General features: G+C 42.4%; 1 protein-coding gene across 1 annotated transcript in view; it reads left to right on the top strand.

Moving 5' to 3' along the window:
* Positions 1 to 3,530: 3,530 nt before the first annotated feature.
* The window catches only part of LOC113578554 (inactive dipeptidyl peptidase 10-like), a 39,170-nt gene continuing 16,807 nt past the window's right edge, over positions 3,531 to 25,893 (top strand). Inside the window, exons 1-2 of the mRNA XM_035534490.1 lie at positions 3,531 to 3,635; positions 25,399 to 25,516. Of these exons, the coding sequence (XP_035390383.1) occupies positions 3,531 to 3,635; positions 25,399 to 25,516 (223 nt within the window). The remainder of the gene's footprint in view (positions 3,636 to 25,398; positions 25,517 to 25,893) is intronic.

Below are 25,893 nucleotides of genomic sequence, written 5' to 3' on the forward strand. Positions count from 1 at the left end.
CCTCAAACTAAAACTTCCTAAACAAAACCAGAAAACGGGGAGGAACTTGAATGGCTAAGGGAAGCCATGGGAGAGAGACAGACTCGAGAGGGAAAACTGGAGAGGGGAGGGGACGTGTAAAAACACAAACACTCTCGCAGACAAGAAGTGAGGTGTACCACGAGGCCTCACAGACCTCAATACCTGAAGTTACCAGCTGGGAGCTTTGCTCAAAACTTTAACAAAGACCCAGCACTGAATGACTGGGTCACTGTGATTATATAAGGTCTAGCCCAGCTGTTGGGTGTTAAGCCTGATTAGTGGCACGGTTGGCTCAAGGCCTCCCTCTGGTGACCGGAGGGGGCCTCGGCCTGTTGCCAACCCTTACAGTAACCCCCCAGAAAGGGGCGGCTCCTGACGTCCAAAGGTCAGCTGCACGATTCTGCCGAAAAGCCCAAATGAGTTCACGGTCCTGGATGTGACGGGAGAGGACCCAGGACCACTCCTTGGGCCTGTATTCTTCCCAGTCCACCAAATACTGAACTCCACCATGAACCCTCCGGATGTCCAAGAGCCGCTTGACCATGTACGCTGGTGCACCATCCACCATGCTTGGACCCAGCGGGTTGGAAGGGCCCACCGACCACAATACAGGCCTAAGCGATACATGGAAAGTGGGGTGGACACACAACGACGGGGGGAGGGCAAGATGATAAGAAACAGGGTTTATGCGGCGAAGAACCTTGAATGGCCCAATGTAGCGAGGGGCGAGGTTGTGAGAATAACCACGCAAAAGCAGGTCCTTAGCTGATAGCCAAACCCGCTGTCCCGGCCTATAAGTCGGCGCTCTATAAGTCTTGTCAGAGCAGCCGTAGCAGATAAGAGAGCCCTCCGGCAGGTCAAGTGGCATCGCTTGACACGCATGTCAGCCTCCTGGTAAGCAAACAGGAGCAGAGCATAGCTGTACTGGCACTCGAATGGTGACATGTCTAAGGAGGATTGCCACAGAGTGTTGTGGGTGAACTCCACCCAAAATAGGTGCTCAGACCAAGAGGATTGGCAGGAAGAGGCCAGACAGTGGAGGGTGTGCTCCAGGTCCCGGTTAATTCTCTAAGTCTGGCCATTGGATTGGGGATGGAAGCCAGAGGACAAGCTGGATTCTGCACCCAACAACCGTCAAAAGGCCCCCCAGAACCGGCTAGTGAATTGAGGCCCACGGTCTGACACGATATCGCTAGGCAGCCCATGAAGACGGACAACTTGAGTAAGTAATAGTTTAGCTGTTTCTTTCACAGATGGCAGTTTTGGCAGTGCAACGAAGTGGCTGACCTTGGAGAACCTGTCGGCGACCACCAAAATCACAGTGTTGCCCCTTGATGGGGGCAGCCCCATGATAAAATCGAGTGACAGATGAAACCAAGGGCATGAAGGGACAGCCAGTGTGTGCAACAGACCAGTGGGTCTTGTCCTGGGGTCCTTGCACTGAGCGCAGATGCCACAGGAGTTCACAAACGCTCGAACGTCGGGTTCCGTGAATGGCCACCAAAACCACAGACGGAGAAACTCAAGTGTCTGTGTGACTCCTGGGTGCACTGAAAAGGGGGATGCATGTCCCCACTCAAGGACCTGAGCTCTAACCATCTTAGGTACATCCAGCCATCCCAGTGGGCCTCCACCCGGGTCTTGTTCAGCCACGAGAGCCTGACGTACTGCTTTCTCAACCCCCCACTGGATTGGCACCATGACGCGGGCCCTTGGGATAACGGTCGAGGGCGGAGCAGAAGGCACAAAGGATTCCCACTGGTGGGAGAGGGCATCAGGTTTAACGTTCCTAGTGCCCGGCCGGTATGATAAGGTAAAATCAAACCGGAGAACAGTCCCCATCTGGCCTGGCGTGGATTAAGTCGCTTGGCCTGCTGTATGTAGGCCAAGTTTTTGTGGTCTGTCCAGACCAGGAAGGGGTGTTTTACCCCCTCCAGCCAGTGTCTACACTCCTCGAGCGCAAGCTTGACCGCCAGTAATTTGCAGTTGCTCACATCATAGTTCTGTTCTGCTGGGGACAGACGCCAAAGTAGGCACAGGGATGCAGTTTTTTGTCCTCTCCTGATCGCTGGGACAGAACTGCACCAACACCCACCTCAGATGCATCCACCTCAACAATAAATGGAAGCTCTGCATCGGGGAGCTGAAGAATAGGAGCCATGATTAGATGGCGCTTTAGTTCTTCGAATGCCTGCTGGGCTTCGGTGGACCAGCAGAACCGACCAGACGCTTTCCTGGTCAATGCAGTCAGTGGTGCTACAACAGTGCTAAAGTTCTTCACAAACCTGAGGTAGAAGTTTGTGAGGCCCAGGAAGCATTGGACCAGACGCACCGAGGTGGGTCTAGGCCAGCTCTCCACAGCCCGTACCTTGGCCAGGTCCATGCAAAACATGTTGTAGGAGATGATAAATCCCAAAAAGGAGATGGTTTGTGCATGGAATGTGGACTTCTCCAGCTTGACGAAGAGGTAGGAGTAGGAGCTGGAGGACCCGCCTAACATGGGTAACATGTTCGTCTACCGTTTGGCTGTAGATAAATATGTCATCCAAGTAGACGAACACGTACCTGTCAAGGGCTTCCCTTAAGACCTCATTGATGTACCGTTGGAAGACGGCAGGTGTGTTCATCAACCCAAACAGCATGATGAGGTATTCATAGTGCCAGGAGGGGGTGATGAACACTGTCTTCCACTCGTCTCCCTTCCGGATTCTCACCAAGTTGTAGGCACTGCGCAGGTCCAGTTTAGTAAAAACGGAGGCTTGCTGCAGTGTTTCGAATGCTGATGTCATGAGCGGCAATGGATAGCGGTCCTTGATGGTTATTTTGTTAAGGCCCAGGTAGTCTATACAGGGGCATAGCCAACCATCTTTCTTCCCAACAAAATAACCCCGTGCCAGCCGGGGAAGTAGGCGACCGGATGAACCCTAGGGCCAAGGACTCTTGTATATACTCGTCCATTGACGTTTGGGCCCTGAAAGTGAGAACAGACAGCCTCTAGAACAGACTGGAGCTCAGGAGGAGGTTTATGGCCATGTCATATGGCTGGTGGGGGGAGCAATAGTTTTGCCTTCTGCTAAATGTGTCCCCATGGTCCCAATATTCCTGAGGGACTCGAGACAGGTCCGGACCGCCGGGACCATGACCGGACCCAGACCGGACCGAGGCTTGGGTAGCTGCAAACAGGAGCTCCGATATGACAAACCCCAAGACAGCACTGACCAGGTCAGCCAGTGCACAGTCAGCGCTGTGGGATTCCATCCACTCTCGGCCGCGTTCAATCGCACAATCAGCCACCGCTTTTTTTCCCTGACATATATTAAGGAGACAGGAAATCATCTCCCCTCCAGTGATTGGATGGTCGAAAGTCTGCTTAAGGGCAGAAGCGCATTCTGCTGCTCTGGAACATACATCAGTTTGGTGCTCCCAGACCAGGGTGGCCCATGCCAGAGCCCACCCAGTCAGAAGGGAGATGATGTACACCACCTTTGCTCACTCTGTGGGGAACCGAGATGGCTGCTGCTCAAAAGCCTGTGAGCATTGAAGGAGGAACCACCTACAATCTCCTGCCTCACCAGCATAGCATAGGCAAGGAGAAAGGAGCAATGGCTCCGAAGGTGAGGTGTGGAGGATTTGGGCTGGATCAGAGGCACTGGTGTTCATGTCAGGAGGTCTGTCAGGACCTGCAACTGAGAGGTGATCTCTTGCAGGGCCTGCTCCTGTTAAGCCACGGTCACCCCCTGATTAGTCAGAGCCACCTATACCTGTTCCAGATCTAACTGTTGAGCTGGGTCCGTGGCTGGCTCTTTCTGTAAGGTGGACTTGAACCCAGGTCAGCTAGGTGATGACACCAATAGCCTACTATTGGTGAGCAACCACACTCTAACAATGGCGGGCCGATATGCAGAACAGTTAGAGCTTGGATCAACAAAAGGAAAAAAACTAAACGCCACGCCGGGCGTGGAAAAAGGGAGAACAAAGGATGCCACAGGAAGAAATGGCAACCCTGATGCACTGGGGAAAACTCAAACTAAAATGTCCCAAACAAAACCAGAAAATGGGGAGGAACTTGAATGGTTAAGGGAAGCACTGATGGTACTCTGATGGTACAAAGAAACAGGCAGCAAAGAGGATTTTGATACCAACCACTTTGTGAGAATACTCAACCTTTGAGGGAATACTCACCACTCCACACATTGTCCATAGGTCGACAGCTTAGATCTGCTTGGACGAACACGGCACTCATGCAGGACGTGTCCCAACCCACCACAATATATGTAGAGACCATCATGCCATCTACGCTGTCTTTCCTCAGGAGAGAGATGGGAGGATCCTACTACATAGTTTCAACCTGGTTATTTTCCTCCATCATCAGAGACTGGCAACGTAGTTTAGTTAGTAATTCCCCACTAGCCCTGCTCTCATGAGGGTGATCAAACACTGCTTTAAACTGCTCTAAGAACTGGTCATAGGACAGCTCACAAAATCTAGTCCATACTTCCATAGTCCAAACCAGAGCCCTATCAGTAAGTTATGAAATCAGAAACTATATTTTGGCCTGATCAGAACTAGGAGGTGAGTTGGCAAAATAAATATAACACTGAAGTAAAAACCCACAACACTTATCTGGGGATCTGTTGAATTGATCCGGCTTACTCACAGGAAATACAGCATAGGCAGCCGCAAGGGAAGCTGCCAGCATAGGAGATGTATTTTCGGGAGAAACGGGTCCTCTATGCTGTAGCTGATTAGCTAACTCCTTCATACTGTCAGCTAGTTGAGCCATCTGTGTCTGTTGCTCTACCTGTTGTTTGCCTAATGAGTCAACCGATTGGTAAATCCCTCCAGTAAATGCTGATGTTGTTCCAAAAGATGTCCTTGATTAGCAATTGCCTTTACTAAGGCTTCAGAATCTGCATAGTCACCAAGTATTCTGTAATGCGGCAGGAAGGGCCAGATGCGTGTGGATAAGTAGCTAAATAGTTTAATATAAGAGGGTATATCCAAAAATGATAGTCAAAAAGCCAGTCACACAAAACAGAGCCAGAGAGAAGGCAAGCAAATACAAAGGGACAATCCAAAGACAAAGTCGAGAAAATGTGAACTGGTCAAAACAGGGAGTTCAGGAAACTGAATAATGCTCAATACGCTCACAGGAATACTTGGCAAGGAAGCAGCTAAACTATAGGAATTATATAGAGCTAGAAACATGTATGACAATAGTATTCAGGGGACAATGAACTCCCCATGGGATTTTGGGGAATGTAGTGAAGAGCCCCAGTGTTAGCCTTGTTGGTCAGGGCTGCTGGACCGGAGGGCTGCGTGACCTGACATAGAGCACTGATATCACTGATATCATGACAACATCATGAAAGCAATAAATGTCATACCCCAAAACAGTCAAATTCTCTGCTGGTGTACAATAATATGGAATCTAGAATAATTGGATTCTAATCTTGTCCTCCATTTCTGTACTCCGAGGGTCTTCTGTCTTCTGAAGTTCTTTTTGAGCTGCATTGGTGTGCTCTCATGGGCTTTGGGGGAATGTGAGATGTGGGCTCAGAGTGCACTTACTTAGGTAACCAACAGAGATCAGTTAAGAACCTCCATTCAGAGACATGAGTTGCAAATCTGTGAAAACTAGCATTTTATACTTGATATCTAAATCATGAAATAACAAGTAAAATGAAGAAAGTCTAGATGAAAGAAATGGGGGTACCTGTTGTTAGTCGACTATAACTGACCAAGATGATTGTAAAATAAAATATAGCAGGAGTTCATTATGACTTGCAAAGTTGAAAAATATTTATATTGGAATCAGCACAAAAGCCCAGGTCAAATTTGGGACAAATCAAATGAATATCTAAAAACTTACAAATCTGTATATGTTTATGTAGATTTATGATTATTACAGTTATTAGGTGAGAGTTTATTTTTGGGTCGCAACAACTGTGGCCATGTATCAAATGAATGTGAGTATTAGTCCCATCTGATATTATGACACTCTGAAATAAACTCAAATACCTGAGGCTACTTCTCACCTCTGAGCAGCTCATATTACTGCATGTCAACCTTGCTTTCAAGCTGTCTGTGTGTTGGGGGGTTGAAAGAGCATTTTAGCTGGAGGGGAAAAAGCCACTTGTGTATGGTTTGAAAATCAGTATAAAAATAAAAGGTATTTAATTTTAAAAAGTATTAAACGTCAAAAGATTTGTTAGCATGGTCATACAATACAATCTTGAGTAACATTAGTTAATATGTAGGTAGTAAGGACTGTTGCATGAACCGGGGGGGGGAGAGAGAGAGATATCGATCGATCGATCCATGTTCTTGCCCCTATTACAGAGTCTTCTACACCCAAAATGATTGAAGATGTTATAATCCCTCTAATTGCAAATAGTAGTCACAATCCTAATGCTACCTCCCCCTGCTCCTTTACTCTCATTTCTACTCACTCCTTTCTTCTGATTCCCAGTGTTCTGGTATCTCTACCTTTAACGCTCACATACTGCCCAATCTTGTGTCATGATCACCCAGGACACGTTACAGCAATATACTGCAAGCACACTGTTTATGTTCACTTCATTTCCTCACACTCCACCACTCCTTCAAAGTACATCTAATGCAGATTCAGTATAGTGTTATTATCATTATAATGTTTGCTGAATGGACCAATAACTAAATAGTAAATCTGGAGTTGTGCAGGTTAAAAAATACAATTTTTACTTCAAGTAAGTCTGCCTTTTTATTTATATTTTGAGTTGCATCATTCCTACAGGGGCAGGACTTAACAGAAATTTAATAAACTGTGCCTAGCTTTTAAACACAGATCTACCATATAGCGTTTGTGCTTCATCTCGGAAGTCACAGTATAAGATGAAACTTAAACATTTTGAACAGATGCGATCTTTTCGCTAGCCGAGGTGTTACACCCTGGTCCTGGAGAGATGGAGTCCAGCAGAGCTTGGATATTTTCCTGCTCAAACACATCGACTTTGACACCCCTGCACCAGATGTTGACGAGAGCATGACTTTAGCTGATGAATAACAAAGCAAGGGACAAACAGGGAGAGGAGAACCTGGGCAGACAACCTTGCAGGCAAGTCTTGGAGACAGGATAGCGAAGCAGCCACCAGAGTGGCAGCTCTCTATTCATTTACACGTGCAAGCACACGGGGAAATGGAGCGCTCTGGGAATGAGAGAAATGAGAAGCAGAGCAAAGAATGAATGTGTGCCTGTCATGACAAACACTGCATTCATGTGCTGCCATTGTTTTTAAAATAGAACAGGCCCTTTTCCTCTACATGTGTCTTTGTGTTTAAATGTTCAGAGCCACAAGCCTGTGGCATTAGGGAAACACACACACATGTATATGCACACCCCCCACCGCCATGCTCATACTCTGTTGGAAGTTGCTGTGTGTCTAGGTGGTGTGCACTGGTTTAATAATGTGTTCAGATATGAAGAACAAAAATAGCTTCTTATAACTCTGATGAATTGGGCTATTAATATTTGATATGTTATTTCACCTCTAATATTTCTTCATAGTTAACTCCTAAAATTAGTTCTTATGTTCATTACATCATTTTAGATGTTTTATTAAAGACAATTGCAACATTCTGCAAATGTAGTTCAATATAGTGCATTTTTACCAATGTAGTTTAGTTAGTAATTCCCCACTAGCCCTGCTCTCATGAGGGTGATCAAACACTGCTTTAAACTGCTCTAAGAACTGGTCGTAAGACAGCTAACAAAATCTAGTCCAGACTGCCATAGCCCAATCCAGAGCCTTATCAATAAGTCATGAAATCAGAAACTATATTTTGGCCTGATCAGAACTAGGAGGTGAATTGGCAAAATAAATATAACACTGAAGTAAAAACCCACAACACTTATCTGGGGATCTGTTGAATTGATCCGGCTTACTCACAGGAAATACAGCATAGGCAGCTGCACGGGTCCTCTATGCTGTAGCTGATTAGCTAACTCCTTCATACTGTCAGCTAGTTGAGACATCTGTGTCTGTTGCTCTACCTGTTGTTTGCCTAATGAGTCAACCGATCTGTAAATCCCTCCAGTAAATGCTGATGTTGTTCCAAAAGATGTCCTCGATTAGCAATTACCTTTACTAAGGCTTCAGAATCCGCCATCTGCATAGTCACAAAGTATTCTGTAATGCGGCAAGAAGGGCCAGACGCGTGCGGATAAGTATCTAAATAGTTTAATATAAGAGGGTATATCCAAAAATCATAGTCAAAAAGCCAGTCACACAAAACAGAGCCAGAGAGAAAGCAAGCAAATACAAAGGGACAATCCAAAGACAAAGTCGAGAAAATGTGAACTGGTCAAAACAGAGGGAGTTCAGGAAGGGCCAGACGCATGCGGATGCCGATCGAGTAAATCCCTCCAGTAAATGCTGATGTCGTTCCAAAAGATGTCCTTGATTAGCAATTACCTTTACTAAGGAAATGGAGCTCTCTGTGAATGAGAGAAATGAGAATTGGGCTATTAATATTTGATATGTTATTTCACCTCTAATATTTCTTCATAGTTAACTCCTAAAATTAGCTCATAGGTTCATTACATCATTTTAGATGTTTTATTAAAGACAATTGCAATATTCTGCAAATGTAGTTCAATATAGTGCATTTTTACCAATTAGGGCCCTTTGCTGTAATTATGGTGTAGCCAAAGTCTTAAAAGATACACACCCAGATGGCTGGAAGGAAACCTTATTGCAGCATGCTGAGAAAATTGTGCTTTACTTTTTGTGCGTGGGTTAGGTTTGGTTCAGTAACCAGGCTGTTTGTTGAAGGCAAATGAGCTTCTTTATCATTGTTGTGATGCCTGGGCATTTCAATCAGGTAAGAGGTTTCTCCTACATACATTTTGCAACACGTAGGAATGCTGCTCTCCAAGATTCTCCAAGTTTGGCCGCGGGCACAACCATACAAACATTTTGTCTTCTTAACAGAGAAGAGCAAAAAGTTTTGTTTCCTGTTTTTGCTTGGTTTTTTTGTTGTTGTTGTTGTTGTTGTTTGTTTGTTTGTTTGTTTTTTGTATTCACAAGTACTAGCTGTAATAATATAGCACTCATAACTCAAAATGAATGTACACTGTGTAAATATTTTATTGGCTAGTGGCTGGTATTAATAAAACTGCTTATGAGTTCCTCATTGTCTGTCTTTTCAATTATTTTCTCCCCAATACGTTTTCTAATTAGGTTGTTCACCCCACATCTGCCTAAACAAACATGGGGTCATAACATTTTGGTGTCTGTCCAAATTGGGCTAGTGAGGTTTGATGGAGATGTGACGAAAATATGGGACAATCTAAGGGGACAGCACTTATTGCGGTGCTCTCTTTTAATTACAGAGTGCAAGAGGAACTGATTTCAACTTATAAAACAGATCCATAAATGAAGTGTTTCCTGGCAGTTTGCAACTTTAATGACTTGTTGATTAGACCTGCAAAATTCTATGTAGACAATGGAGTGTTAATGGGTAAATGGTTTCCACAGCTAAAGAAACAGAAACCGTTCACCAAATTGTCATACCTTCTGCTTATCAACAGCAAGAGCTGCAGCTAGCACATCATCCATGATCTGGTCACTTAGGGATTATTAAAACATACTCCTGAATCCTATTGCACTTTTTCTGGCCTGCTCTTAGAAACCATATTGCTGCCTGTTGTTGTTCTGTCATGTTTGTCAGAGTGCAGGAAAACCAAAGCAAAGTGTTCACTCTGCTTCTCTTTGCCCCATTCCTGTGACAGACTCACCTGTCACATAAATATGTGAATTTGTTAAAAGTATACCATACCTGAGATTCCACTGAGATGTCCATGCGAAAACACTCTATCGCTGGAACTTTATTTCTCAGTAGGGGTAATGTCCCACACCCTTATGCCAGATTCTCCAATTTTAGGCCATCTGACAACTTCTCGTGGTGAAGAGGTCATAGAACTTGTCCTGGAGATTGCTTCAATTTTTCATGATGTTCCTACATAGACTTGAGTTTTACATTATGATATCAGCATGACATATGGCTCAATCCCGCTACAGTGTAAATGCTGTAAAGCAGAATGAAGTTGAGTATCTCCTGGAACACGGTCTTGCTAAATCAAGTTGTATCCCTTGGAGTTTTCCCTGTTTACTGGTTCTAAAATCAGACAGCACTTTTAGACTTTATACCAATTACTTGTGATTGTTGCATTTAATGATCCATGATTCTTTTCCATTACTGTATTGACAATGGTTTGCTTGCTTATTAGAAAGCTAGTTTTTCTACAAGGCTACCAACAAGTCCTGTTAATCTTGAGCATCTGAGCTTTCTGCTTTTAAAACACTGGACAACTTTCTGCCATATATCATGATGCCATTTAGCCTCAGAAATGCACTTGCGACTTTCTAAAAGCTAGTGAACATCGTTTTAGCTGAGGTTCCCAACTGTACTGCATACATAGAAAATGGGAAAACGGCTGGTACCCAGCCAGACCCACCCTTTTAGATGTGAAGGTTACAGCTAGTAACAAATTCTCACCACTCAATGTGAGCTACACTGATTTCTAAGCATGGTTGGGTGCTACATGGTTCAATTGCTAGAGTTTGCCAAGCACCAGGTAAATTATTCAGTTATTGAGAAAAACACTAGTATTGTTGCTGGTGTCACAGCACTTTGAAATGTATATTGATGCACTTTGAAATGTATATCTAGTCCACACCTGTACTGGTGTATAACTTCGTTTGTTTGTTTTTTCACGCATATACAGTACAATGAAAACCAATGTCTTATGCAATGGTCCCTCATTGTACAAGACTAGAACCTCTCTCTCTCTCTCTCTCTCTCTCTCTCTCTCTCTCTCTCTCTCTCTCTCTCTCTCCCTCCCTGTGTCCCTCCCCATGCCAAGCATATCTGCTTGGCTTTCCCAATCATGAAATGAGAGCCAATAACTAACCAGGACCCTGTTGGAGTACTTATGGATGAACTGATGGTTTTATTTTGCAGGGGGGCTAGGTGTGGGTCACATTTTGCAACAATGAAGGAAAGTATAATAGTTCTCTAGGAGAGAGGGCAGGTGCCACCCCATGAAAGCGCAGGGAGTATTTTCTTTTACTTTCTTTTTGCACTTTGTAGAACAATCTTAGCTTATGTTTAGTAGTGTGGTTATGTTTAGCTGGTCTTTCTTTCTTTTTATCACTGTCGACAGTTTCTCTCCCATAGTGGTACTAGCTACGATAATACGGTACTCATAACGTATTTATGTAAATAACATATTACGTTGGTGTTGTGGCTAGTATTAATAAACCAGTTTAAAGGTTCTTCCTTGTCTGACTCTTATTCTTTTCCTCTAAGTATGTCACGTTTTAGACTCCACATTGGCCTAGACAATAGTGACATAGTGTGGTTATAACAGATGTGCTCAGATATGAAGAATAAAAATAGATTCTTATAATTCTAGTAAATTGGACAATTAATCTTTTTATTACCTTACCTCCAACACTTTTTTATAGAGTTAATTCCAGAGCTCATAAAATTAGTTCTTAGATTCATTGCCTCATTTTAGATGTTTCATTAAAAAGACTGCTTCCACAGAAGAAAGCACTATTCTGCATTTATAGTTCTTTATAGTGCATTTGTGGATCGTCCTGTAGATATATTTGAGAGCATGTTATTGAATTAGTTTTTTTTACTGAAACTAAACCTGTGAAAGAGACATCAGACCAATCAACCTCATACAGCTTAGCAAAAGCCTTACTCATCAAGACAAACTATCCCCGAGCCAAAAAGCATGCAGTTACAGTGTGGATTTGATTACAGTGCATGATTATGCAGTTGCAAGTTTATGATTGTAAAATTGTGTGATTGTACAATTATGAAAAGATGCGAGCGGAGTGACTGTGAGCGGGTATGAGGCAGGAGGGGCTGAGGCAGACACTGAGGTGCAGCACAGCGAGAGTCTCCGGAACAAAGCCCCCAGAGAAGGAGCTTTGACCTCGTTTGCATTGCATGCTTTCCTCATATTTATAGCACCAGAGCCATCTCCTGAGACTACGTACATAATGCTTCAGCAAAAAGAAAACACCTGAGAGAGAGAGAGACAGAGAGAGAGCAGGAAATAGAGATCGAGTTATTTGTTCTGTTTTGTATAACTTCACTGCTATGAGGTAAAGGGAGGCGAATTGATGAATAAATGGGTGAGCCAAGGACATGGATGTGTGTTGGCTGACAGGCAGGTCTGTGTTGATCAGTGAGAGACAAAGGTCCCTTTAAATGCATGGCCTTGCATACGAGGCTCCTAAGGTTAAACCTGGTGTTAACATTCCACTTTGCCTCTGTCTTATTTCAGTCTCTAGTACTTTGCCAATTTTTCATATTCTTTCCTTTCAATGTTTCCATTGCTTTGGGTTGCCACATATATTTCCACTGCTGTTTTCGGAGTCTTATCTACTAACATGAGGTCTTGTCTAAAGATCTCTCAGGCCGTGTTGTTCTCCATCACTCTCTGATGCTCCTCCCATTTGGATTTGGGTATGTCCATCTTTTTTTTTTTGGGGGGGGGGGGGGGGGGAGGTTTATTCATTGAAAGCCATGCCAAATGAGAATACTGGAATCATTATTTATCATATCATTATTTAGCCTTGCCTACTGTTTTTACAATTTAATTTATAGGCCAAAATTTGCAAAACATACACAGAAGGGACTTAAAATCTTAAAGCCTAGTTAGAAATGCTGGCAGTTTAAATTTTATTGTACTGAAGATAGAACCTTTATAAATTAAAATTATGAGTTTGTCCATGTGCGTGTGTGTACATTGGTGTACAGATGAAACGTTGTCCAGTGCCTCCTCAGTTCACTGCTTGCTCATCCGATGGTAATCCTGCTCAGTGAGTACACGAACCCCAGGCACTGCACACAGACCTCCCCCATGCACCGCTGCACGCCAACACCTGACCAGGCCTTGTGCACACAGCAGTGGGCTACCCTTACCCTGTGTTCTCACTCCAGATATCTAACAGTATACCATGGTGTGTGTTTGTCTGAAAACCTGTGTGTGTGTGTGTCTGTGTCTGTGCTGGGAAATCACTGCAGGAACACTGGAGACAAACAATATTTTTTCTTCCTCAGATTCAACAGCCAGCCACATAGGAGAAATGCTCTCTGTATCACATTGCATAGCAAGTGTGCATCTGAAGGAATACTTGAGTTCAGAACATGTACAAAAGAGGTTATTTAACTCACAGAAAATAATGATATCATAGTTATTAATTTTGCAGGGATTAATAATACCCATGTGCAGTAAAAGATACTGAAACTGAATTTACATTACCAGCCAAACACATGGGGTCAAAAAGCAACTAAAATCATATTTTATATATAATTTATATATTTATTTTAGATATTTTTATATAGTTTAAATTATAAGTTTACTATTTGAATAAACTAATTGCTCATTAGAAAACCCTTTTACAATAAATTAGCACAAATGAAAACTGCTATGCTTATTAAATAAGCAATTAAGTTGTTCTTCCTTAGTTGAGTATCTGGAGTAGCTGCATTTGATAAATTATAGTCTCAAAATGGCTAAAAAAAAAAATAATAATAATAATAACCTTTTTTTTCTGAACTCATCAGACTATTCGTGTTCTAAGAAATTTAAGCTCTTCCATGTGAGACTTTTCCTAAATACTAAAGATGGTAGAAGCAAAAGTTGAGTTGAAACAGCTTGAGTTGAGGTAATAGCTTTAAAACATTGATGTCAGAAAGATAACTCTCACTCCTTAAAAAATTCTCTTTGTTATCTAACTGTATTAAAGGCGTTGTGACGTTTCAGACTACATAGACTTCTTCAGACGGGGGAAGAGGATCAAGTGTTGCTTTTCACCATTTTAAAGAACCCACACAGATGACAAACATTAATGCCTGACTCAGGTAATGCCTTGTAAGCACATGACCATGGAGACGTCACATAGTTGGTGGAAAACCATGGAAGGCCGGAAAGATAACCCGCCCCCACAGCCAGTTAAGTTTCCACCTAACAGACACGCTCAGTAGCATTCGAAACAGAAACGCAGTGAAGTCTTTTTCCAAATTTAAATCCCTTAGTTATAGTATGTCAAGCAGGTGTATAGTAAAATTTTACGTATTATCACCATGGATTATAAAATACCTTTTTTTTTTCAATATCAAAATGGACAAAGATTGTCCTCTTTCCAGTAAGTACCTTGGAACAGGACTAAAATGGCCTTTACGATGGAGCTCCCTTGAGGCTTCACCCACAGAGAGCAACCCATACGTACAGTGAGTACTGTAAATTACATTTACTGAGTGTAACGGTGAGCGGTAAGGAGGCGGACGCATATACGGAGAAGAGCGAGATTTATTAAGGGCAGTCCAGCGTCATAGAGCCAACACGGAGAATACGGGGATACATTATAACAAAAACATACAAAGGCAAACAAGGGAAGCAGGCTATGAAACACAAACGGGCTTTCACCAAACGAACAAACCCAGGCATTAAAATAAACAATGAACAGCCAAGACATGGGTATCAAGACAGGGTTTAAATACATGAACTTAACAAGACTAGAAACGAGGGACAGGTGTGGAAAATCAAACGAGGGGCGGAGAAAGCGAAACTACGGCATGGAGCTAAAATACACACGACAGTGAAAACATGGAACATGGAACCTGGGAGGGACTGATCGTGACACTGAGCAACATGTCCCTTTAATGGCAATGTGTTTATTTTTTTCAAAATACTGAAAATCTCATACAACAGTGTCTCATATGACACTCTTTACAGAACAGGGCAAACTGGCTCTAACAAGGGCAGAAAGGGAAGCAGGAGTCCCTGTTGCACTAGGAAAGAGGAGAACATCAGAGTTCCTCACAGTTCCTCACTTGGAACATCAGATGCCTCACAGGTCTTGAACTGGCAGGTTCATTATATGCTACCTATAAAACTCAAGTCTTGACATCAACAGTGAGCACACCAGTCTCAATGCATACAGCGAAAACACCAGTCTCAACATTAACAGTGAAAACAATTGAAGATAATCACCCAAAATATGTAGACAGGAGCTTTAAGTCATTGACAGCTAGAATGCCAAAGTGCTGGTGTGCTGTAAATGCTGCAAGTAGCAGACTCTTTTATGAAACACAGCTTGAATGACAATTATTATTTCAAATAAATATAATTTCCAAGCTTGTCCTTGTTTTGACCAGAATTTGTATTCATTTTTTGACTCATTTGGTGAATGAAAATATGAGTTGGCATGGAATATGTTGCATTTTCTTGGTGACTCTAAATTTTTTGACTGGTAATGTAAATTTATAGAAATATGAATGTTATTTTCTGCTATGTTTTAGAAATATATGTTTATGAAAGATACTATGGCCCCATTTTTTACTTTATGACATTCTGAAATTAAAGGTTATTTTGAAAAACACAACAGTGAATATAATTTGGCAGTTTTCAAAATCCAATATCTATTATCAATGAGAGAGCTGTAGTCAGTTATGCACATCTTACATCACAATAAAAGAGTTTTGGGTGGATTCAATAAGAATGAGCAAATATGTTACATAAAGTTTGTTTGTGTGTGTGTGTGTGTGTGTGTGTGTGTGTGTGTGTGTGCGCGTGCGTACGTGCGCATGGGTGTGGGTGTGTGGGCATGTGTTTCAAATCTGATAACTGTGCTAGACTATTTACAGAAACCTCAAGCATTATTTTTTGATGAAAGCTTCTCTCTTGTTCACTTGGGGACATTTTGGAGAAAAATGTAAGCAATCATTGTGTTATATGTATTAATAGCATGATAAGAAGTGAATGTGTCAGTGCTTCTGATGTATTTATAGCAAATTGCTGCTCTCTAGTGGTGGAGTCACAGTCACACGGCTGGATGAGTGATGACTTTTAGTATGGGTAGCTAACCACTTGAGGGCAGTAAGCCACAGCATAGTAAAATATTGCTCAGTATCCCCACGGAGAGGAGAATGCATAACACACACAATCACACATAGTTACACAGACACTTAGGTTCAAGGACAGATGATAAACACACATTCTCCCTCTCTTGCAATGAATGAGTAAAGGGCGTTAGCATTAAACCTATGGTGACTGCACAGTTGAGTGTATTATAATATCTCAAAACACTGTGGCTGTAGTATTCTGCAATAGGGCAGAAATACAGTTTAGCATAATGCTTAGACTCTCCTCTCTTTCTTCTCTCTCTCTCTCTGTCTTCTCTCTCTCTCTCTCTCTCTCTCTCTCTCTCTCTCTGTCTGCTTCTCTCTGTTTGCCACTCTACTTTAGGTCTTTCTCTCTGTCTGTTCTAGGTTCAATGTGTAATGTCTAATGAACAAATCTAATATGTGATATTATTATTTGTGAGTACCTTCAATCACTGAAATGAGAAGGCCACATTTTAATAACGGTCATTTACTATAGTCCTTTAGTGCTTGTTTACTCTCATTCGGATGTGTGGATGGCCTTGGCCCTTAATGTGACTGCACCTTCACTATTGGCTCAGCTGTTCTTGCATTTGTGTGTGCATGTGTGCTTTTGTGCATGTGAGTATCACTAAGTTGAAGAAACAAGACCCCAGGATACTACAGATACACAGAAAGAGAGTGTGACAAGGGAAGAAACAGAGACAAAGAAAATTAATTGAGCTGATATGGGTATGCATACACACTGTAGAGTCCTGTAATAAAACAGGACTCTCTCTTTCTCTTTGTGTCAAATGTAAAACATGAGCAAAGCTGCTGTCTGGGTAAATATGTGAGCATACATGAGAATGTTTGATGGTTTTCAGATCCTCTAGACCTGCAGTGCTGATGTGACACATGGTTAAAGTTCTTTCCCCTTTCATGTAGGCCATGGTAAAGATTTGCACACCACAAAGATAGTTAGCAGCATGGGAATATTTTCACTTGATGGCCCTTAGCTAGTCTTTGTAAGCTACCTTTCTCAATTATTTGAAAAGTGTGTGTGTGGGGGGGGGGGGGTATACACCTCACTTGCTTATGGTTTTAAGTGAGTCTAATTAAATCCTTGTCCTTGACATAAAGGCATATTCACACATGCAAAAGCATCCAGGCAGCCCAGACTGATAGATCCCACTGTTTATATCTCAACAAATACTCCTAGTAATTCACACTCACTGATCTATGCTGGATGCTACATTTGTTTGCAGTCAAGTTCAACAAAATCTGTTCTACGACAACCCAATGGAGAGAACCATCATTACAATAAACCCATAGATGAATTATGATGGGTTTTTTGTATAAGTATTATAAGTATTATGCATAAGCTTGGGACTTACACACACAGAGAGATAGAGAAACTGTGTGTGTGTGTGTGTGTGTGTGTGTGTATGTGTGTGTGTGTGTGTATGTGTTGTCAGGTGGGGTGGGTAACTTAAAAAGGATTTGAAAATCAATCAGAAAAAGGCAGTCTGATGTATTTGTGGTTGAGTTACTGTTTGTGGTCTGCCTGCTCCTCTTCACTTCAGTTTTCCCCCTCGAGTCTGTACAGTAGCATCCACTGAATGGCCAGTGCTTGTCACTCATTAACATCTTGGATGTTGCTGTTGGCAACATAAGCAATTACTACTGGATCAGGAAGTGACTTGCATCATTTACTGTTGAAAAGATAGACAGATTCTAAAATAACACACATTTACAAGTAGCACATTGGCAAGAAATTTCACCGTGTGTTTGATAAGGATAATATGAACACTAATGAGTGTGGGGGCCTTGTAACAGTTATTCATCACTCCCTCATAGAGACATCAGCTGATGAGGTTTCAGTCTGTCAAAGATGCACTATGATCAGGTTTTGATAAAGGTGATCAGGTGTGGAACTAAGAAGTAGTCTGCTGAAATAAAAGACTGCAAAGTAGTCGGAGAGACTTCCTCTATGCATTCAGGATCTGAGCTTCATTTTAGCCCAGCAACACATTACTATCAGATATCTGCTGAGCCAAAATGGTAGCAGTGATGTTGGGCTTGATAGCAGACCTACTGAGAAACTGCCTGAGAACAGACGGATTCCTTTAAGTTTGACTTTGATAGAGTGCAATGTTTTATTTGCTAAATAGTATTGGCATAATATTAAATATTAACAAAATTATTTGATGTTGACTGTATGGAACAAAACCTTGGGTTAGACCAGCTAATAGCATTGACAGAATTGACATGAATTTCCATATTCCAACCAGGACTATATATACATATGAGTTTAATAGTTGAATGTAATCAGATCATGGATGGAAAGTATGTCTGTCATTTTACATTGTTTGATTTTGTTGACATCTTTGACTGTCAGAAATCTGTTTCAGGTCTACACAAGAAACTGATTAGCATACCTCTATTTTAAAAGTATAAGCAAAACCATAAAACACAAAAATGTGTTCTGTAAGAGCAATAATATAATTTAAAAAATGATTACATTCATTAAAGCTAGAGGTGGTAGTATATAATGTGGCCGCATCTTAAACAGCCATCAGATTCGTGACCTGGTTCAGGACCATGGACAGCTCCTGTCAGGAGCTACTTTAACATCTAAACAGGTCCCATTACTTTAAATGCTCCTTCTGAAGCCAGACTGCCTGCCGCTGCTCTGAATGACTTGGGGAGGGCTGGGGGATCCTACCCAGCTCCCAGCAGCCTCTTTGATGTTTCTGTGACAGGAGACATTAAGGCAAAAAGAAAAAAAACCCACTATTCTGCTGCCTCTTGCCACACCAGTACACTGCTGCCTGAGCTTGATCTGGCAGATTGTCTGCATGTGTGCGTGCGTGAAAGAGTGATAAGTGCAATCATAAACTTGCTGATGACAAGTCACTCTGAATGGTCTGTGCTGCCGTCCGGTGGTCTGTGACCAGAGACAAAGAGGTCATGAAGAGTGGAAAGTAACATGACTGACAGTCACACAGACAAGGTTGCACAATTTCACTGTGATGATTTTATTTATGAAGGTGGCTTCCAAATGGCTTTCAGAGAGTTTTATGCCCATATTCCTTCTTCTATCATGTTCTTTCATCATCTTCTTCCATTTACAGCCATAACTAAACCCTCTCTGCCTTCCCTTTAGGTCTCTTCAGCTCCTCTTCACCTCCTCTTCTCTCTCTTATACATGTCTTTGGCTACCAGTCACATCCTGACTTCAATCACTATTACAGGTCATGCATTAATGATTGAGATGAAAACCAGACTTACGGAGAAGTCATGAGAAGGCGGATGAATCACCAGCGCATGAGCAGCTTTAGGGACACGCTTTGCTATGCTTGTTTGCATCAAACATGTGTCTTAATATGTGTAGATATATTAGGGTGTCTGAGTACGTGTGTGTGTCTTTGTGTGTGTGGATGTATGGGTTTTGAGTACGTGTGTGTCTTTGTATGTGTGCATGTATGGGTTTTGAGTACGTGTGTGTCTTTGTATGGGTTTTGAGTACATGTGTGTCTTTGTGTGTGTGGATGTATGGGTTTTGAGTGTGTGTGTGTCTTTATGTGTGGATGTATGGGTTTTGAGTACGTGTGTGTGGATGTATGGGTTTTGAGTACGTGTGTGTCTTTGTATGTGTGGATGTATGGGTTTTGAGTACGTGTGTGTGTCTGTATGTGTGGATGTATGGGTTTTGAGTACGTGTGTGTGTCTGTATGTGTGGATGTATGGGTTTTGAGTATGTGTGTGTGTCTGTATGTGTGGATGTATGGGTTTTGAGTACGTGTGTGTATCTGTATGTGTGGATGTATGGGTTTTGAGTACGTGTGTGTCAATAGGTGTGGAGATCATCTGCATTATTTCACATATTGTTCTCAGAAATACAAACTTTCAAACAACACTTTGTAATATCATTCCAAAATCATCATACCTAGTGTGTGTGTGTGTGAGAGAGAGAGAGAGAGAGAGAGACAGAGAGAGACAGAGAGAGAGAGTGAGAGATGTGGTCTTTGGTGAGTGATAAAGTAATGAACGCTATTAAAGTAAAATAAGCCAGCAAAACAGCAGAGTTTCTGCTGTATTCTCCAACCTTTCTGTTGCCCTGACAACTGTTCACTAGCCTCTCTAGTACCTGCTAAACAGACACAGACACAAAGACACAGAATGGCACAGAGAAACACACACACACAGACAGTCACATGAACCGACAAATGACAAGTTTGTACAGCAAATGTAAAAAAAACCATACATACATACATATCTACATACAACTTTGGGATAGCATTATGTTCAGGCTCTACATTATACATATTAACTTTCACTTCAAAGTTTTTTAGTATTTAAGAGAGCAGTTGTTGCAGACTATGTGTTGTGCTATGATTATAGAGCCATTTCTCCATTCCAGAGCTCAAGCATGTAGTAAGTGTGGGGGCATAAGGCAGGGTGTGGATGGGAGTAATGAATGCATAGTGTGGATGGGGAGTAATATAAAGTGGGAGAGGCATAGTGAAGAGGGGGCCATAGTATAGTGTCGGGGGAGAGGCATAGTGTAGTGTGAGGGCATAGTGTAATGTGGGTGGTATAGTGTAGTGTGAGGGGGGGATGTTGTAGAGTGGGCCATAGTGTAGAGTGGGGGGCATAGTGAAATGTGGGAAGCATAGTGTAGTTAGGAGGGGCAAAGTGCAGTGTGGGGGTGTAGTGTAATATGGGAGGGGCATAGTGTAGTGTGGGGGGCATAGAGTAGTGTGGGGGTGGGGGCATAGTGTTGAGGGGCATAGTGTAGAGTGGGGGGCGTAGTGTAGGGGGCATAGTGTAGAGTGGGGGGCATAGTGAAATGTGGGAAGCATAGTGTAGTTAGGAGGGGCAAAGTGCAGTGTGGGGGTGTAGTGTAATATGGGAGGGGCATAGTGTAGTGTGGGGGGCATAGAGTAGTGTGGGGGTGGGGGCATAGTGTTGAGGGGCATAGTGTAGAGTGGGGGGCGTAGTGTAGGGGGCATAGTGTAGTGTTGAGGGGCATAGTGTTGAGGGGCGTAGTGTAGTCTTGAGGGGCATAGTGTAGAGTGGGGGTGTAGTGTAGGGTGCATAGTGTAGTGTTGAGGGGCATAGTGTTGAGGGGCATAGTGTAGAGTGGGGGGCGTGGTGTAGGGTATAGTGTAGTGTTGAGGGGCATAGTGTTGAGGGGCGTAGTGTTGAGGGGCGTAGTGTAGTCTTGAGGGGTATAGTGTAGAGTGGGGGCGTAGTGTAGGGGGCATAGTGTAGTGTGTGTAGGAGCATAGTGTAGTGTAGTGTGGCGGGACATAGTGTAGTGTAGGGGGGCATAACTCAGGTTGGACTTCTTGAAAAATTCGCGACTCGTGTCTGACTTTAGCTTAGCTGACTAACTTTATCAGGACTTTTCCTTAACTGACTTGTAATGTGACTCATGACTTAAGACTCATAAAATTTAAGTGAAGGAAAAACAAAAATATAACTGATGGCTTGAATAAGAAAACTCATGCAGTATTTTTATCTGCCATATTAATGATGCAAAGGATGCCAATATAAATACATTTCTGAGCTACATGTTTTTTAGAAGAGTATAAACTCCGGCATTTTTCTTTTTTTTTTTTTTTGCACACTGACAGGCAGAAAACAGTGAATTTGTTTGTTTTATGACTGGCAGGGGAAAGTCTAGACTGAGTTTCCCAAAAGCATGGTAACACCAAGATCATTTTAAATGGGAGAGACAGTATTACATTGAAAACTCTTATCTGTTTTAAGATGATGTTAATACTACAATGCTTTTGGGAAATGGGGCCCTGATTGTTTTTGTGATTATATTATTTGACTCCAACTTTACAAAATGTCTTGTAGATGGCGTTAAATTCATGTTGGAAGAGAAGACATAGTTCATTTAATAACTTCTCATGAAATGATCAAAGTTCACTTCCTTAGCCATTAATTCATACTGTATGTCAGGTTTAAAGTAGCCCAGGGGCTACAAAGTCTGCAAAAAATAAGAGCAAAAATAACACCTGTACTGTATTTATGGTTGTGCTTATACACTAAACTTTATCTGCACGTCTGTATTACAGTTTACGGTTTCCTGAGATCTCATCATTACACTGCATCTTCTTAAAATATTTTGAAGTACTTTTGAAATAGTACTCTTAAAATAGTAGTGTTAAAATAGTACTGTTAGGAAAATATGACATGCAGCAACAGTGTGCCCGCAACTAGGCGTTCTTTATAGCACGATCTAATCAGAGAAAGTGCACTCTAGCACTGTTCTCATCCGCTGTTCCCCCAAGGGAAGACCAGGGGGCTGTGGCCACCAAACTAAAATTACTGCAAGGTGGCGGGGGGTGGAGGTAGTGAAGGGTGTTGGGGGAACTAGAAAAAGACTTGGTCAGTAAAACAGTAGAGTGAAGTACTGTACGACAGCGTGAAGGAGAGTAAGGCAGTAGAGTGAGGGAGAGTAACACAGTAGAGTGAGGGAGAGTAACACAGTAGTGTGAGGGAGAGTAGAGATGAAAAGAATGTCAAAAAAAAGGTTTGACAGGTTTGACAGTTGAAAGGTTTTTTTTTGTTGTTGTTGTTTTTTTTTACAAGACCCAGAATAACATGTAGGAAGAATACGTCTTCCCTCCCTCCCTCACACCTCAAAGGCTGGTTGCTTTATTGAGAGGAGAGGAGAGGAGAGGAGAGGCAAGCATACACACGCACGCACACACATACGCAAGTAAACGCACACACGCACACACACATACTGATAAAGACCAGCAGAGGTCAGTTGTGAGGGATGAGACTGTTTTTCTGTTGTACAGTATGTCATGAGTTAGAATTAGAGTGATAGCCCTATAGATAGAGGGCAAAATAACACAGCTGCCCTGCAGGGAGAGAGATAAAGTGATAGAGAGAGTGAAAGAAAGAGTGAAAGAGAGAGACTTAGAGAGAGCATGTGTGAGAGTGTGTGTGTATCAGGAGACACAGAGTCATTGCTCAATGTGGCAGGTGCTCCCAGCAAGGAGCAAATGCACTGTTTTAACCTTTACCATGGCCAGGACACACACACACACACACACACACAAAAGCACAAACATACACAGTAAACAATAAGAGGACATTTGTTTGGAGGTGGACTTTCATACTCTTATATTACAAATTGTTTTTTCCATTACATTTCCAAGTAACATTATATCTATGATATTTATGATATATTCATAAACTTGTTAGACTTGATTAAGGTCAGTCATGAAGGGAACACAAAGTGTGCTTTTCTTCAAACATGGACTTTTAAACATCTTCTGTTTACTATTTCTGCTTATCAATGACACAATAATGCTAATGGATTAGAGCTATTTTTGTCACTGCTTCTATTCCCCCCCACGAGCAACCAAGCCCTGCACTATGCTTAAATATACGACCTTCTGTCTTACTGGACAAACAGTCAGTTGCAATCAACAGCTCTGGATGTATTCGGAGAGAGAGCACACAATGGAGAGCGAGAGATAGAGAGATGAGAGGATGGATGGAGAGCTCTTTCCTCTTCCCACACTTCATGAGCTCCAGACACTTTCCGAAACGCAACCTTGCCGGGTTCCGCTTCACGATGGCCCTCAGTAAACTCAGCGTGGCTGACGGTTATGGTGAACTGGGTCCCAGCGTCTGGGTCGCTCCTCACGCCAAGAGCTCCATCTGAGTGGGACTCCAATATTACAATATTACAGCCAGAGAACAAGAGTGAGAAAGAGCCACGGAAATAAGACGAGAGAGAGAGAGAGAGAGAGAGAGAGAGAGAGAGGCTGAGAGAGAGAGAGAGAGAGAGAGAGAGGCTGAGAGAGAGAGAGAGAGAGAGAGAGAGAGAGAGAGGCTGAGAGAGGCTGAGAGAGGCTGAGTGCTGTAGGCTGTTTATTTATGAATTGCGCTCCCTGATAAAAGCCTTGGAGGGACTGAGGCAGTTCAGAGATCAGCAGATGGCGGTGCTGCAGCCCGCGGGGCTTGCTGCTGAGGATGGATTATTCATCATCCCACCCTTCCACTGCTAATACCATCTCCCCACGTCGCTAACGGCACACGCAATGTCTGTAATCCAGAAAACGCACTAATCAAACCAAGTTCAGCACAACCAAGGAGCACCCTGCTTTGCATCCTCTGAGCATAAAAATTCAATGCATTAAGTGTCTTTTTAGTAAGGGGAAGTCATGTTTGAAATATTCCTGGATGAATATTTGCTCTTGGCATGTGTTTGTGTAAAAGAGTATATATATTTTTTGTTGTTCTTGCTTTTGTTGTTATTATGGGATTTAAAATGGTTTGACTAGTGTGAATGTCTTCCTCTTGTCTCATGATGCCAGTGATTCAGGCTACCTAACTGTCCCCAGCATTCAGCAGGCTGCATTTGTTTTGGCAATAAACCTCTTGAGGTCTTGCTTTCTGCCAAGACTTCTTGGTGAATGAATATTTAACATGAACACCAATACAGTCCAAGCAAAGAAGTACAAAACTAAATGCACAAATTGTTCCTTGCACCCACACTGCAAAATCACCAGCTAATATGCACAGTGTACATGTCTGTTTGCACACGCGGGTGTTAATAAAAATGGTGAATTTGGCTGTGCACTCTTCATGTATTGGTGCTTGCAGATGTGTTTTATGTCTTTATGTGGCATGTACATTATAACTATACTTGTGACAACATTAAAACACAAGACTTGTGGTTTGGTTTGTTTACGAGATCTCTTTTTTGAATGTACAGAGGGACTCTGGCTACATCTCAGTGCTGTGCTGCCAAAGTTTCTGTGTACCTTACAATCATGAGGGAATTAGCTGGTTTTAGTAGACTGTAGTGTATTCTGGCTTGTTGGCTTGTTGGTCTGCATTGCCCACTGTAACTTGTTTTCCTTATGTTTCTGTGTTTCTACTATTCTTACACAAGCTGTGTATTATTATGTGTGGTCATGAACTTTAAACTGGCCCCCTTCACAACCAATCAGAACACTCTTTTTTTTTTTTTCACCAAGGCCAACCAGAGACCACGTCTAAGGGTCCTCCAGAGAGAAGAGTCCAGATTGAGAATATGGAAGGGCAAAGTGACTTTGAGAAGGCACATATGCATACACACCCAAATGCAGTGCAGAATAAAGGCTCCCTCTTGAGGTCCAACTAAGCAGAAATATTTTGTCGCGAGTATATTAAGAACAGGGCAGTGTGAGGAGGTTATAAAACCGACCTTTTCTGATGCAAGTGTATAAAGATGAAAGTCTTTATTAGTAAAAAGAGAATTGCATGACTGCAGTGGACTAAGAAAAGTCTGCTTCCTTTAATTCATTCTGTGCTCCTCAGAACACATTCTCTCTCTCTCTCTCTCTCTCTCTCTCTCTCTGTGTCTCTCTCTCTCTCTCTCTCTCTCTCTGTGTCTCTCTCTCTCTCTCTCTCTTTCTCTCTCTGCAGGATTTGGGGGATGGGAGTCCAGAGAGGAACTGGAAGGGAATTGGCATTTCTCTACTGGTGATAGTTGTGGTGCTGTCTTTAATCAGCCTCTCCATCTTTCTTCTGTCTAAAGGTCTCTGCACCACATGCAGTAGAACAGACATCTTGAATCTGTACAATCCTGTCATACTAGTTTGATTAGGAAATTATAATATTGACTATGATGCCCTCCTCTATGAATACCTTAGTCTATTTCTGTGGTCTTTCCATGTGCGTGTGTGTATCTTGGTATTTAGTTCTTTATGCAGACCAAATGTTACTAACATACACTTGGGCATTTTAAAAAGGGCAAATGATAACACATCTAAATCTAACCTTTTTGTTTTTGAGGTTAAGGTTAAGGTTAGGTTAGCATAGAATTATTAAACTACAACCATACACAAGCCAATGGAAATAATACAATTGTGTGTGTGTGTGTGTGTGTGTGTGTGTGTGTATGTGTGTGTGTGT

Source organism: Electrophorus electricus, chromosome 2 (assembly GCF_013358815.1).
Source record: "Electrophorus electricus isolate fEleEle1 chromosome 2, fEleEle1.pri, whole genome shotgun sequence".
Lineage (NCBI taxonomy): Eukaryota > Metazoa > Chordata > Actinopteri > Gymnotiformes > Gymnotidae > Electrophorus > Electrophorus electricus.